A 16,920-nucleotide genomic window follows, 5' to 3' on the forward strand; every position below is an offset into this window, starting at 1 on the left:
GGTTATGACAAATTAATTAGCGTTGAATTAATCATTTTGCAAATAAAGATGAATAAATTGAGTGAATTAAATGAAATAAATGAAAGAAAAAAAGATCGTATTTATTTGTGTGATCCAAACAAGACGGGATTGCAGTTTTTATTTATTTTTTAATTAGACGATAATTGATGAACCTTGTATGCTTAATTAATTGCTCTGCAACCGCGGATACGAGCCAATTAATATTTGGTGTTTGATTATTTGAATTATTTCTACATTGTGCACGACAAGATTTAAATTAAATTTATTGATGCCAATTTATTCGCTTAAATTATTTTTCTTTTTTTTTTTGTTTCCGCTGTTCGATAAAGCACGAATAATTGAGTCGGCAGCGGCGAGTAAATTGAGGCTCGGCAAATTTTTAAGAATGTTACGAACACACACAGCTATATAGATATCGCCGCGGTGAACCGGGGAGGAAGAGGGGGGGGGGGCCCCGACGTCATCGATGGCGATTGCGTGCCTAATTATCGGTATTCGAGGTATATCCGCAGTTCGGGCGAGAGTTACGTAACGTCACGCCATTGTAACCCGACGACGCGTTTTAACGTTTCCTCGCTCGTTTTCGCGATTCTGCAAATTGCGACAATGACGATTCATCGAACGCGCGACGTCTTTCTGCACATGCACCAGCGGCAATCCTCGCTAAAGAGCGAGGGCGATCGATTTGCGGAAGGTGCACCGGCAGTGCAACATTCGCGCGCGATCGAGATAAAAGATAACACGACTTTCGACGCTTCTCGCGTAGATGCCGTCTATAACTCCTTCCTGTGACTAAACGGGGTAATTTTTGCATCCCGCGAACGATGCTCGAAAGATCCTCAATGGATGTCTCAATTTAGATACGTTCTTCATAATTATTTTGATTTTGGTTTGAGAAAATTATTTTTAAATCTATATTTATAGCTCAACTTTTAGATACTTTAGCAAAACCTGTTCTTTCCGTGTAATTTTATACAATTACCGTATTATTTACTTTTCCCAAATTTTAAATGTTGTACAATTTAGAATAAATTACGCCTATCTGGTTTTGTTGTGACAAATTGGTTTTAGCAACAGTAACTTGCTTTTGATAAACTAGATGATGTGAGATTCTTAATAGACTAGCATACGATAAAAAATGTAAATTTCTTATCACACACTTACGTTGCATTATATTTCCTTCTTGTCAGTCATCTCTTCAGTTTTGCTTGAGAGGTGCGTTTAATAGAGATAGAAATCTAGGTTATAATAACAGTAGCTGAGCATGATTTTTCTAACGTAATGATAGACATTTCTCGGTACAGATAAATTAATGCTAAGCCAGCACGAGAGCGAATGTACGATTGAGTTTCACTCGTCAAAACTGCGAAGTAGCGTTTGCATGTATCGCTCCGTCTAAAATCGCGGCGTTCTCACCAAAGTCGATCGCAGAGTGTGCAGCGTATTTAAATTTAATCGCGCGCAGAGATGGGGACAGGATTTATGAATTTTGTGTATTGAATAGGATCGATTTTTATGAATAAATTAATAAAAATTTGCTTGGCATGGGCTTGTTTTGAAAAAATATTGCCCGTCTTCTTGAATCATCGATGTGTTTCGGCTTTGTTGGTGTCGTGCCGCCTTTACACGTGCAACGTGTGTTCATAGCGACGATTAAAAACGTGTTATCGAGGTTTCGATGAAAGATAATCGCAGTACCGGGACCGCGTGACGACGTTGATGAGTAACGCGAGAGGAAATCCGATTTAAATGGCTATTGGTAGAGCCGATTAGAAATTAAATTAGATTATGCTTATTTCTATCGTGCGCATGTTGACAAAAATTTGCGCTTCAAGAATTTTTGTTCAAAAATAATTAATTGAATAAATTGAACAATAGTATGAAAGAAATATATTATTGTATTATTGTATAATTAAACTTTCGGGAAATATATACTTTAATTGAGTGTATTAAAATACACATGCCTAAATGTGTTTGTGCTCTCTTTTTTTTTTCAAATAAATCTTATTTCAACAGAAAAATTTTTATGAGAGCGGGATTTTCTCGTCAATTTTGCATCAGAAAAGTCGTAAAACATTTGTTTGCCGATGAGTTTTGCGAGCGACAAGAAGCGTGACGAATCCGGGCAGGAGGAAACATTCTGTACATCTATATATTTTAAATTAAAATACGTAACGATCGCTCGCATAACACCGGCACGATGCGGCTTCCGTCGATCATTAAATGCAGCGGCACAGCACCGATACGGACGGCCGCGTCCGTATAATACGGAGTGGACGGAGAGCCCGTTTTTGCTCCATTTTGCCCCCGCGATACTTTCGTACCGCACGCATCACGTGCACGTGCAACCTGCCCTGCAACCACGCGGAGCCTCGAAAACAAGCGCTCTCCCTTGCTATTTATCTTGCCCGTGACACGGAAGTATCTAACCCTTTTGGGACCTTTGGGTATTTTTAAGCTTGATAAACAAGTTCGCGACAGAGTGGAGAGGAGACAAAAATTCGTTTTCTTCTTTCTCGTTCTTTCTTTCCCTCATGTCAATGGATAAATTTGAAATTTTAACCGGGCCTGAAATAATCATCTGTCACGCAACTGTTAATAATTGTTTGAAATTTATTATCACGATCTGCAAAATCTGGAATAAGTTGAATAATGTATTTTGTATTCCTTGATTCAACTTTTAATTAGAGCGAATGTGCGAATCAAGATATTTTTGACACCGAGTCGAATCGAATTTCATTTCTTTGTTCGAAATCGAACTGAATTGGCAAAATTTTATGACCCGCGTCGAATTAAATCGAATCAAAAAGTTGAAATAAAAATTTTAGTTAACAACGTAATTATTATTGGGTTTTAATATATGAATAATGTTATAAGAAGAATTTATATGTAAAAAAAATTATATTAATTAATATATATAGAGATTTTAAAAATTTGATTTATTAAATTGCCAATATATGTGATTTGTATTCGAATCTCTTAAATTCGAGATTTTTAAGTAATTCGAATTTGAATTATAGAGATTCAAATTTGAATCTTATCTGATTCAATTTAATTCATATTTGTATTCAAATAGTTTACACGGTTTTTTTTGTTTTCCTAATTGCATCTTTCGATTTCAGCTAAATAATTTGATGTAACTTTGAAATATCTGACTTGACTATTCGTAAATTATTCAGACAATTGAAAAATTGGTATAAGATTTGTCATTCTTGTCGATTATAGAAAACGACACGGGACTATTTATAAATTCGTTCAGCCTTTTAATTATGTTTAAGTGCTTCTTCACTTGGAATTTGACGGAGTGCAACGGGCTTCTCTCAATCGATCCTTGAATATTACAGTTCGATCAGTCGCTCGGCAATTCGCATTACGATTGGAATTTGCGATCGCCTGAGGATCGGCGTTGCTCGAATTTGCGGGCAAACACCCGCTGCAAGCATCCTGGTTTTTGTCGCGTGTTATTTTAGCTGCCGGTTCGGACTGTACGTGGTTGGATTATTATCGGATGCAATTCGTGAATGCGCCTCACGTGAGATTAGAGATACCTAATGGCGTGCGAAATCGCCGCAGAACGCGTTCCACAGTGCGTTTTGCAAATCGCACCGGATGAGAATGCAGAGCGATGCGTCCGACACGAACGATGCAACGGTGATCGTTATCGTTAGAAGAATGACGAGAATAAACATTAATAGCGTTTGAATTTTTTACTAAGAGACACGCAAGTGCAAATTTCTTGATTGTCTGAATAACTTACGGATAATTGAGTTAGATATTTCAAAATTTGTATGTTATTTCGCTTAAACGCAAGATGCGAGTAGGATGAGTTGTTGAAAGTCGAATCAAATATTTCTTAATGATCTTGTTTCGGCAATTTTAATTAAAATTTCAAAATTTTTTTAAAGTTTAGATTTGATAGTAATGTATATAAAAATATAATGTTTATAAAAATATTTTTACACATTTTTATATCAGATTTTCAGAGATGCATATTTTTATAAAAACCCGAAATTATATTCTAGACATTTCGAATAATTTCAGAGTGTAGAACTTGAGATTCACGCATCCCTGAAATGAAGAGGTCTCCGTAAGGAAACCAGCTTTCATTCTTTGGTCACACATTGTTACAATTTTTCCTCAAGGGATACAAATCATGTTTTGAAGGTTTGAATAATTCTAAAATAGAAACGCCCTAATATCACCAAACATTCAGACTTAAATATATTCTCGCAGCCATCGAGAGGGTGCGTCATCGACAGAGAGAAAGAAAGAGAGAGGGGAGAGGGAGCGCTCTCGCACAATCACGACAATCGATCCGCCGAATTTCAATAAAGGGCACCGGGTCTTCGCTGGGCGAAGGGACGACCGTGCGGCGTGGGCGGCCCTGTGACCTTGAACAGGACGTGCCTGTCGTGGTGCGCACGCGCGCTCGCCCGCAGGGTTCGATCATCCTTCGTCGCCGGGGGCCCTTCGCCACACCGGCTGGCTCGGAAAGTCGCTTTTCACTTTCACGTCCCTTTCCCTGTCCCTACGTCCACCCCATCTGCGCGCAGCGCGCGCTTCTAGGATAAGTACGTGCGCCAGGTCCTCTCGGTAAAAGGATCTCGTGACAGGTTGAGAGGGAAGTGCAATCGAGATCCTTGGCTTGAAAGAAAAGAAAAAGAATGTAAAATAATGCACACGCGCGCGTCTCGCGCAAACGATCGCGTACGGAGGTATCAACGTTAACGCTCGATCGAGTATGCAGGTCTGATCAAAGGGCCTCCTCATGTTTCCCTTTCTTTGAGGGCATCCTCGAAATTCGGGTTTAAATTGCCTCGTTAGCCGGTCTTCGCTTTCTTCCGCCCAGCTGGCCGGAAAATCAAAGCCCTCCGGATCACTCGAAAATGTTCATTGGGTGTTTACTTATCAATGTAACGTAACGTTAGCTTTATCGCTTAATTTTATATTTTATTTACTCACACTGTGTGTATTTGTTATTATTACAGGTGTCACGTAATAATAAACGTAACGAAATACACACTGATGAAAAGAAAAGTGACGCTTCTGAAATTAATTTGGAACGCGAATGTGAAAAATAACAAATGTCTCGCAGGGTATTTACTTTGGTTAGGGTAATGCATTTTTTAATCTACAATGAGAGAATTATAGTGAAGATTATTATTTTAAAAAGTCAAAGTATCCTTAAGTAGAGTTATATATAATTAACTAAAAATATTGATGGGAAGCTCTGTGTATTCTTTGTGCAAAGAAAGGTTTAAAGAGGGATGGGGTGTTCTAAGAAAGACAAGCCTCTAAGCTTCCTCATTTTTTTTTTTTTTTTTTAATATGACTCGGACACGATTCTTTTATGAATCGTCAAAGATCTGGGTTGGCTTTGATCTTGATTGCGTTAATTAGCTTTCCAAGCGGACTTTTAATATTATCATTGTTCTTTGCTGAATGATATATAAAGCACATTTTTTTTTAAATACCACAAAAATTTGTATTTTTGTTTCGACGATGACGACTGAATTATGTCTGGCACGAATGAGTTTCACAAGAAGGATCGAACACTTCAAATATAGAGTATGTGTAGAGTTGATTCTGTTGATACACGTAACAGAGTTAACATACAGTTTACTCGTTACACGATCGCGTCATATTGTCTGTTTAATAGCAATCTTTGTATGTGAGCGATTACAGACGAGTGTTCGGTCCTTTATCGCAGCTGGTCTGAGATAAGAGCGAGCCTCAAGTTCGCAGACTGATTGCGATTCGATGGTAATTCTTCATTAATCGCTCGGATCGCGTTATATATTAGGCAATCGATCGAGGAAATGTCAACGTTTTGTGCCTGAGATAAGGGCGGACAATGTTATTTTGTTTCATTCTGCATTCTTTCGGAAATTTTTGATAAATTACAATGTTCTTTCATATTATTTATATCCCGGGATCACAAATGTTGCAAAACAATTCGACAATTTTTCTCATATTAGCGTTTTGTAAAATCATATCAACGCTGCCGATATTTCTATAATAAGCGGCTGCAATTTTGAAGAGAGTATCTCTTTGTCGACAGAGTTTTAATTAATTTGATTTAATTTTCCATATATTGTTTTTTTATAATACCGAGATAAGCTTGAAAAAAGGATTTTTTTTTTACGTGGTATATATACGTCCCGTTTTATAAATTTTGGAGCAAAATTTGTCCGCCTTTGTTTCTGGGATTTATTTGTTTAATGACGCGTGGGTTTGATTGAACATTATCAACCTCCGCCAGCCGTGCGTGCCACGTTAACTATAAAATTCATGTCAACGCTCGCTCTCGTTGCCCGATCAATATCCGTTGCGAAGCGGTTTTCTCGCGTGCGCCCGCCGCCGTTTCGTTAAACAAATAATTCGCGAAAAAAAAAAGATGGAGCTAGCAGGAAAAAGCTCGCGCATGGAAACAAATCGAATTTTTATTGTCGAAGCTGTCGCGCGTGAAGTCATCACGAAGAATTGATTAACCTCATCGTCAATGATAAGCGGAAAAATTGATTGCAATTTCGAAAATGGATACTGCGGGGCCTGCAGAGAAAAATTGACAGGAAGACGGATGATATGACGGATCCTAATCTATATTTCACGTCCTTCCGATCGTGTTATATATACCATTCATGACGAAATATCATTTGCGATCGGATCGGTGCGTGAAGAAGATGCGATATCCGAGGGTGAGAAAGGGTGAGAGAAAATCGAAACAACGCTAATCCCATTTCTAAAAGCTCGTCCGGAAAATGTAGCAGTCATCGTTCCTGAGAACCCGAGGTGCAAAGGCAGAGTAGTCGAAGCTCATTCCCCCTCAGACGGCTTATTCTCCTCACTGGAAATTCAAGCCGAGTTTGCGCGGCAAGATAAACCTCGAAAATTGCTCCAGTTTTTCCGGAGACGACGTCTTCGGCTCCGATTCTCCTGGAGGTACTGGCTGCGGAGACAAAGACCGTCGGCGCACGTCGGCAAATCCGCGACTACCGTTTCCCCCTTTAAACCACGACCGTGCATGCATCTCAAGCGCAACGTGCTCGCACGGTCTCGAGCATCTTATTCTCAACATTCCATCGACTTGTTACTCAATCGGACACGATCGTCGAGGAGTTTTTTTCTCCCGTACCGCCACGGCTCTCCCGAAATCGGTTCGCCAGAGGCAATCGGATGGGAGGAATTCCTAATGTCACAGAAAATAAATCTCTCGGCGAAACAAAATTCACCAAACGAATTATCCTCGTTCACCCCGAATTTAGTCTATCGATCTGTCATCCCTGAATTACATAATAAATCCGGACGATCGCTGAGCGAAGAGCCGAAGAGTCGCGGCTCACCACAGTTGACGTAATTCTCATCGTCGCGGAGGTCGATCTCCGAGTCCTATAGCATCGGGAACATAAAGAAAAACTCGTGGAGCTTTTTGTAGAATCGTAACGCGGAGGGTAGGAGATCGAGACGAGCGTGCGTTATCCTCCTTCCGTCCAGCCTCGGTCGATCCGCGCCTAGGAATGTTCGGCAGGAAATTTCCATTCCACGTCGCGTTCGATCGCGCGAACCGAAACGAACGGCTCGGGGCCCCGGCGTCGTTCCGGCACGAGTCTGCTCCCGTCGTAAAGGCCACGGGAAGAGCCGACGAGTGTCGGAGACGGCCGAGGTGCCGTTCCGCCGAACCACGAGCTACCCTCGGCAAGCAGCTCGCGGCTGGCTATGGCTATTGACCGAGCTTGGCGGACCGGCCGGTCAGCTGTGCGCCTCGCCGGCGGTGTGGTATTCTCCTCCGCGGCCAGGAAGAAGCCGTCCACGTAGACGACGTAGGTGGGTGAGTCGCGCCGTTAGAGTCGGGGCCCGGTGAAGGATCAGCCGGCGCGAGTCAACGACGGGAAACCGGAAGCGAGAAGCACGGAGCGAACGTGTCCGTCCAGTCGGGAGGTCGGAGGAGAGAGCCAAAAGCGGGGTCTCCCTCAGGAGAGGAGAGAGAAAGAGAGAGTCCAGCGGCGCGGCGACGAGTGGTGCTCGAGAGTAGGAAGGAACGGCACCTCGAAACCGGGCGTAGGAGACGATCGCGCCGCGGAGAGACGGTCCCCCGGGGAGAGCCGCGCGCGTCCGTGTACATATGTCCGCGAGTGGAATCGAAGGGGAGAGAAAGACTGACTTGGTCTTCGGTCGTCCGTCGTCGTCGTCGGTCCGAGTGAAAGCCCAAAACGTGCGACGCGCCGCGGCATGTAAAAGCGGTGACGGAGTAGGAGAGTGAACCGGACGGAGTGGAGTCGGAGAGCGAGAGAGAGACATACGTATAATATATACACTGAGGAGAGAAAAGAGATAAAGGAAGAGTGAGAGCGAGGGAGGCAGAGAGGGACTTGGCTCACGGGCAACACTCGACATGTAGAGACCGACCGGCTGTGCACGGAGAGACGATCGCGCGAGAGAGGAGTCGAGAGAGAGAGAGAGAGAAAGAGAGAGCGCGCTAGCGAGAGAACGGCAAAGAGTGATCCCGAGAGGGACGGCGACGAGGAGGTTGGTGGGAGGAGACGGGAGGGAGAGACGGAGACAGACGGAGAGAGAGGGAGTGAGAAAGATCGACCGAGTGTAGGAGAGACACCGAATGGAACGGAGCGAAAGATAAAGAGAGAAAGAAGGAAAGAAAGAGAGAGAGCGAGAAAAGGAGATAGGCAAATAGATAGGTGTCGCGTACACGTATTGCGAGTGAGTGTGCGTGTTACGCGCGTGTTGCACACAGGCCACAAAAAGTGCAGGTCCCAGTGGACTTTTCCATACCGGAGGAGAACTGCGTGCATACGTACGTACATCGTGCGTGCCGTCCGCGCGCGCGAGTGTGTGTGTGTGTGTGTGTGTGCGTGCGCGAGAGTGCGCGCGCCGCCTTCGCAATCGCGGACGGACACGCCGGCGAGTTTTCGGCCGAGTACCTGCGAACGAGGACGGATCGACCGACCGATCGACCGACTCTTCTCTCTTTCCGCGGCGGTCTACGTGGTGACCTCCGTCAAGAGAGAAGAAACGGACGAGAACGGGCAGAGCCGCTCCGAAAGGTAGCCAACTCGGTTTCGTAGAGTGCGCGCGTCAGGTGCGAGCAGAAGAAGAGAGGGAGAAAGGGAAAGAAAGAAAGAAAGAAAGAAGAAGGTAGATTTGGATCGTCCCCAGAGGAATAGACCAAGAGATTAGAGGAGGTTTGGACGATCGAGAGGATACCCTACGCGGACGATTTTACCGGGCGGAGGCGACCGCGAATCACGTCGGCAGAGAGAACGGGAGGAGGTAATAGGATCGTCCGCTACTGAGGTCTACCTTGCCGGCCGAGAAGGAGAGGGGAAGAGAGAAGGAGAGAGCTAGAGACAGAGAACGAGTCAGCCTGGTACACGCGAACTCCGCGCACCAACTCCGACTCCTCCGCCGCCGCCGCCGCCGCCGCCGCTGCCGCTGCTGCCGCTGACTCGCGGTCGGTAAAGCAAGTCGGAGAGAGACGACGGTGTAGCGACGGTGATCCGGCGAGACACGGCCGTCCGCGAACGCTCCGGCTGGCAGTCGTGGCCTTCTGGTGGACGTGATAAGGACGAGCGGCGTGATCCGTTCCGGCGGCGAGTGAAGCGGTCGGCCGTGCCGAAGCGCGAGAAAGAGAGCCGCCTGCTGCTGCCGCCGCGGAGAGGGAAGGAAGAGGAGAGCGAGGAGAACCGCGATCGGCGAGAGAAAAAAAAAGGATGAGGATTCTCCTCTCGATCGGAGAATCCAGGTGCCGCGTTTAGTGCTACGTGCTCCAATTGATGACCGAGGCCCGGAAGACCTAAGAGGAAAGAGAGGAAAACGTGAAACTCTCGCGGAAGGAGAAAGCAACGTCGACGAAGAAAGAAGAAGACACGAGCGCGAGTCCTTGATCGACGATCGACGTGATACCGATATACGTGGGCTCTCGACGACGGTGTGTCTGCGGTTAGGGAAGGTAGAGAGCCAAAAGGAAGAAAGGAAGTGGCGGAGAGTAGAGTAGAGTAGAGTAGAGTAGAGTAGAGTGGAGTGTCCTTGATGGGGGGCCATCCGGCGCTACGTGATCGAGCTGTGTCGCGACCGACATTGGCTCGGCTCCGTCCCATCGGGGGAGATTAGAGGTGCGACCCCCAACGTTTTACACTCGCTTCGCTCGGCAGACAGCGAGAACGCCGGCGAGGCGAGCGAGAGCGGCGCGAGGAAGGGAGAGGAGAGAGGATCTCTACTTGCTGATCAGCGCGAACCCCGACGGGCGATAAGCGGCTCCCGTCTCGAGTTGACGAGCCGCTGACTCGGCGGACACACGGGAGCCGGTTGTTTCGACGTTATTAGTGCGCCCGCGGTGTGACTTCAATTAACCGCCAGTAACTTCCACGTTGTTCGCGCGAGACCCGCCGGTCCCCAGTCGTTTCGCGGTGGTGGTCGCTCCGCTCCGCTCCGCGCCGATTCCCCTCGCAAAACGAAGGAGGAAAAAAAAGAAGAACACTTCCGGATCTCCACGTGTACACGCATCGAAGAGAACTGCCTGCGAAGGGATCTTCTGGAATCTCCCTCGCCTTCACCGGAGTGGCCGAAGCGACCGGCAACGGTTTCTAGAGAACCGCGCGCCTCGATCGAGCGAGCGAGCGAGCGCGCGCGCTCGCCGTAGATTCACCTGGAGCCACCGCCACGACTTGATCCACCATTATTAATTGCTCCGAGGATAATCCGACGGCGTCGTTTTCCGACGGATTAATTCGTCCGGGACGAATTTCCAGATTAACGACCGGGACGATTGGCTCTCGGCTCTTCATCCGGCGGGATTAAGCGCCACGAGGAGGAGAGGAGGATTCCCGTGTACGCTCGCGCGAGCGTGAGCGCGAGGCTACGCTTGAAAATCGCTCGCTCGCTCACTCGCTCGGTGTCGTTGCTTGACAAAACCGGTTTCGTTCGGCTCAGCGAATCTCGGCGTTTATACAAAGGTCGTGTGTGAGAGCGCGCGGCCGCGCGCGCGACCACGGGAGGAGAGCGTGTGTGGTAGGAGTGAGATTTATGGAAAACGAATTTACACGAGGTCACACCCACGGGAGCGGCTCTCTCTCTCTCCCTCTCTCCCCCTCTCTCTCTCTCTCTCTCCCTCTCTCTCTCTCTCTTTCTGTATCTTCGTTTCTCTCCTCCCCCTTCTCTCTCTCTCCTTGTAACTCGCTCTCGCTCTCTTCCCCAGTTCGTCTATCAGTTTATCCACGCATTCCCTCTATTAATAATAACGACGAAGCCGACGCGATAACGGAGAGAAGAGCGCCGGCCACACAGACCACGTTGAGCAATCCTTGAAGGAGCAAGATCTCGATCGCGAGAGAACGATATCGACCGATCGACCGAATAAATATGCCACATTCGCGGCGGCCTTGAAGAATTTTCTTCGGACACGGGCCACCGGTACAGTCCCCGTGCGCAGGATCAGCGAACCCGAGAGATATCGTCGGGCAAGGGAATATCCGTAGGGCGGCTCATCATGCCGGCGACGACCTTGAGGATCCAAGTGTCTCCGACGTTCGAGAGTCGAGTCGCGATCGATCGAGCGCGTAACCATTAACCGGCCAGCAACGGAGTCCCGAGGACTACGAGGAAGGATGTCGGGGGACCTGGGTGGCCCGCGGGAGGAGCAGCAGCTGCAGCAGCAGTCTGGACAGGACTCGTCGTTACTACCTGGGCAATCGAACGGCAATCACGCGTCGTCGTCAGTCGCGAGAACGTCGACGTCGGCGGTGAGGAAGACCTAGCTTTCCTCTCGCTTGATGAACATCGGCGACGATGAAGCGTGCGACGAGCGCATCCGTTGCGGCCGCCACGGCAGCCGCCGCGACACAGGTGCACCACCAGACTAGGATCCAAGAGTTGTTCTCTCCCGGGACAGCGATAACGACAACGATGATGACGATGACGACGACGACGATGACGTCGTCGACGACGACGGCGACGACGAACACGAGCACAGCCGACGAGCTGGACAAGCAAATCGCAACGATATCCTCCCGGCTTGAGTCGAAGGGCTCACCGAAGATCAGTCCCGGCACGGGCGACGACAGCAAGACAAAGTCGGCCACGGTGATGTCGCGACTGTTGGCCGTCGATTCCGACAACTACATGCTGCGTAAGGCCGCGACGACGACGACGGCGACGACGACGGCTACCAACGGCACCGCGGGGCCGCTGTCGTCCACCACCTCGTCGTCATCGTCCTCCTCCTCCTCGTCGTCGTCGTCGTCGTCGTCGACGACGTTGAACGGTTCTGCGAGTATGCAACTGCAACGGCAGATTCAGAGTCTCGCTATCGGATCGGCCACCGCACCGTCAATCCTCGCGACGTACGGCAACGGCGGTGGTGGCGGCGGCGGCGGCGGCAGCGGCGACCACGTCGTCAGTCAGCTGTACGACGTCGCGCGGGCGACGTCCAGATCGATGGCGACGTACGTATCGCCCAGGTGGTACACCGCCGCGAGTAATAATAACCAGGCGACGAGGCAGCATCGGGAGGGACCGGCGGCGGTCGCGGCGGTCGCGGTGGTCGCGGCGGCCGCGGCCGCGCAGCTCGAGGAGCAATCCTTGCAACAGCAGCAACAACAGTTGCAGCTGCAATCGCGTACGGCGACGTGCGAAGACGCGACGACGACAACGACGCCCGCGACGGACGGTGTCGAGAGCGAGCTCGGTTTCACGAGGCTGGTGTGCGCGAGACCGGTGTCTTTTCATCGATACATGTGTTGGTGCGGCGCGCAACAGCAACAGCAGCAGCAGCAGCAGCTGCAGCTGCAGCAACCTGCCGTGGCGGAGGGCGTCGACGCGAATTCGGCGATCGGCCGCGCGAAGGCCGGCTGGGGCAGCTCAGCCACCCACGAGGGGTTGGCGAGACGAACGGCGCGCGATGATAATAGTAATAGTAATAGCCTATGTTGCTGCATGTGCGGTTCTCTATGTCCTGCAGAGTGCCACGCGTGCTTCCACATCGTGTGCTCGGACTACAGCGGCCAGCACCTGTGCCAATGGGCTCACAAGGGTCACGCGCTGCCGGGCGAAGTTCACGACAAGGACAAGGTCAGTAAGTCAGTGCTTCCTCGTTACATTACCGACCGTTAGAATTAATTATACTTGGCTTGCGATTACGACTTTCGATATACCTTGCATCACACATTCTTCTCTAGAGTGATTTCTTTGTCGTGTAGTAGGACGAGTCTCGTCAGGTTACGATCTTAATCGTTGGCACGCTTTGAAAATTATTTGTTCGAAGAATTTATGCAAATTATGATATTATTGATATATCTATTTTTTATTGTATATAATATATCTAATATTTTTATAAAACGCGCGTGTAGACAATAAACCTTTTCCATTTAAACCGGCAGAATCATCTCTCTTTCTCTCTCTCTCTCTCTCTCTCTCTCTCTCTCTCTCACGCACTATCACAGTTCGGCGAAACATAAACGCGGAATTTTCACGAGATACTTAAAACAAATACATAGCACTTAACGATGAGAATTTACATTTCAAAATAGAGCTTCTCGTCTGTGACTCGACGCATAGTGCGCGAAAATATCAAGCTCGGAAACTCAAAAGTAATATGCTGGTGATAAGAATTTATCTTTGATTATGTTTTGCGGCGTGATTGACGCATTATAAAATGCAGAGAATTTTGCACGTAAAATCGTACAACACAAAATTCTCATCGAGGTTTTAGAGATTTTATCTTCTTTTGTCTTTCTTCCGTATAGGAACACAGATTTTTGCGTAACACATAAGAGAATCAATTAATCAGAATCCCATATTTCCAAGATTGAAATAGAAGTCTCTTGATTGATTCTCTTACGCATTGTGTGTTACGCAAAAGTCTTTTTTGATAAAAAATGTAGTGTAGTTAATTTTTCGAGCTATCTTTAACTAAATAAAATTGTATTTTATGTTAGCTTGATGAAGTTTTTCCACTTTTTCGATTAAATTTAAATAATTAAGAGCTTATAAAATAATCTCATAAATATCGGAATAGAAGATTTCACCGTTGTCTCGACACAAGAAAGAAGTTAATTTTATTTCGAATCGTTCAAATGCAAATATTTCCATATACTTTTATATACTTTCATATATTCGATTAAAAAACTCTAGAGACATGAATTTTATATCTTATAATCATAAATTTAACATAAACGCACGAATGGTGTTATCAGAACGAGATCCGCTCGAAATTCAACAACGTAACGATTTAAATTAAAATTAAATATCAGCCATGAAATTGTAATAGAAATAGAAGATGAAATTTCTGGACGTCATCTTTTTCTTTTTTATAAAAGAATAATGTATGTGATGACTTAAGCTAACATATCTAAGTTAAAACTGCGTGTTTTTTTATTATTGACACAATGCAAGATAAAATATAATATTTTTTTTTAATTATCGATTTTATAAGCATATATCTTTGAGAGACGACAATTCATCGAAAACTTGCTATCCTATTATCGATTTGTAATAATATATTAAAGGAAATTAAAGTTTACTTAGAAAATCGAAAATAGTAAAAATTAACAAAAATATTTTTGAGGCTGTACAATTTAAAAAAACAAAATGAAATTATGTTGCCTTATTGGCTCTTATTGGCAACATAATTTTATTTTGTTTTTTTTTTTTAATAGTAATTCAAAAAATAATATGAATAGTTTTAATGACTTTTTGCGTAAATTATGTCACGTAAATAATTTTTCTTTTATCAATGAAATAACAATTAGTAGGTAGAGAGGTAGGTAGGTAATGAACCTAATCGCCTAAATGCGGGGAGCGATAAATCGCGTTTTACGTCCGTTATTTACAATTTAAGAAAACTGAAAAATAGCCTTCGCAGCGATACAGAGCGGCAAGCCATGATTCACAGATGATTGAACAGATTAAGTGGAGTAAATCTGATGTATTTATATCTAATTGCAGCACACAAGAGTCATTACAATGGACGATGTTATAAGAAAGGCAATATTTACGCAGGTCTTCAATTCTATCTCTAATCAAGCTTAACGAGTTAAAGGCTAAATTATTCCAACGCGTCCCTGTGATCGAACGTAGACCGTTGGTGCTTTCGGATCCCACTCGTGATTTCAGACCGGCGGCGGCACGGCCGCGCAGCGCGCATCGATCGTCACAAAAACGCCCTTCGAAGAAAAGACGTTCTATAAAAACGTCACGGGACTCACGTATCACGGCGGGATTTCCGTCACAGAGAGAGAGAGAGAGAGAGAGAGAGGAGGGCGGAGGAGAGATGATGACTTCCACGAAATAAGTTCCCTGCGGCGTGCATCCTAGATTAGCGGGTCGAGTCGCAAAAATTTGCGACGTCGGCGATTTAATTCTCGCGCGTGTCGACGGGATGCGGCGAGCGCGCGCGAGGTGGCGAGAAAGAAACGATCTCTCGACGGAGATTAATCGAGCGCGTCGATCGTACGGACGGACGGACGGACGCGCGCGCGCGCGCGGATTATTCGGACGAGGACGACAGGCGGAGGGCTTATCTCGCGGCTGTCGTCATATCGCAGACTCGGGGTTACGGCGAGAGGTTACGTTTTCTTTTTTTCTTTCTTTCTTTCTTTCTTTCTTTTTTTTTTTAACGCTTTTTACGCTCCCGCTTTATCAGACCCTCGGCTACCCGGCCGATAGCGTTGGCCGGCGGCGGCACACGGAGATGTCTCTTCTCCTCGCGTCATCTCGCCAACCCCTCTCCCCTCTCTCCGTCTCGCCGCACCTCCGCGATCGCGCGTCGATTTATCTAATCGGACCCGGTCGGCCGCGTGGTGCGTTAAACACTCCACAACGCGGCTTCTTATCTTCAGGATCGAGAAAATCCGGGGACACTTCTCGCCCGTGGATTTTACGTAATACCTCGGCGATCGGATAACTTGCGCTCGTCCGAAAAGAGAATAAAATCGCCGGCAAAAAAAATTCTAGCCAGGCATGCATTTCTGTTTTTTTGTCGCCCCTTTTTTTTAATTGACGTAAGGAATACGTGTTGATATTACGCACGTATCGATATTATGCATAAAATAATCATTAACTGAAGTTTATAATCAATTCATTATCGATCATAGAAGATTAGTATGGAAATGTCGATACGATTGAAAATATTGTTAATGATAATTGTATGATGATATAGCGTGCCGCGCTTTTGTTACCGTCGAGATTTTAATCATTCGTCGATAATTAAATAAAGATCGCTGATGATATTTGAATTTTCCACTAAAATTGACGGAGATTTTCCGTTAATGAACTAATGTACATACTCATCTTTTTTATCCGTCATTATTTTTAATCTATAGATTTAATCTATTACGTAAATGAATGTTTTAATGTTAATGATGCCCAGAGGAAGCTTTGCGGATAATTGAACTTGGGAAATTTTCAAAATAAACTACAATATTTTGTGATTGCAGCGAATTAATTTCCAGTTAGCTAATCGTATAATGATGCGAAGAAATACGATTAGGTGCTCTCTGGGGCTCGTCATAATAGAGATAGCTTGTGTCGTAATCGAAAACCACGTTGAACGTACACGTAAAAACAAATCTAAGTGATTCATTTGAACTTTTTTTTTTTTTAAGAGAAATTGACACGTTTATTACAGAGAGATAATTACGAGAGCTACTCGCTATATACAATTCCTTGAAAGAAACACTGAGATACACTGAAAGACATCTTAATTGATTCGAAAGCTTATCTTAATCATAACAACATATGTTGCTAATAATAATTTCATTAGATACTACACCAAGTTGTAACGTATTTAACAAGCTAGATTATTCAAAAGCAAGCCATTAACAAAAGTCAGCCATTAACAGAACCAATTAACAGAAAGTACAGTGTTAATAATCTTCAAAATAATTATTC

At 45.8% G+C, this 16,920-nt stretch overlaps 1 protein-coding gene across 5 annotated transcripts in view; it reads left to right on the forward strand.

Annotated features, from left to right (window-relative positions):
• Nucleotides 1–16,920, forward strand: part of LOC105831984 (phosphatidylinositol 3-kinase regulatory subunit alpha) — a 67,328-nt gene that overhangs the window by 18,983 nt on the left and 31,425 nt on the right. For 4 of the 5 annotated variants that reach the window (XM_036286399.1, XM_036286400.1, XM_036286397.1 and 1 more), the window contains one exon: nt 12,992–13,101. In XM_036286399.1, the coding sequence (XP_036142292.1) occupies nt 12,992–13,101 (110 nt within the window). Of the gene's footprint in view, nt 1–4,755; nt 13,102–16,920 lie in introns of those variants that run through there. The other variant, XM_012672538.3, reaches the window with a different exon arrangement.

This window comes from Monomorium pharaonis, chromosome 4, assembly GCF_013373865.1.
Source record: "Monomorium pharaonis isolate MP-MQ-018 chromosome 4, ASM1337386v2, whole genome shotgun sequence".
NCBI classification, from domain to species: Eukaryota; Metazoa; Arthropoda; class Insecta; order Hymenoptera; family Formicidae; genus Monomorium; species Monomorium pharaonis.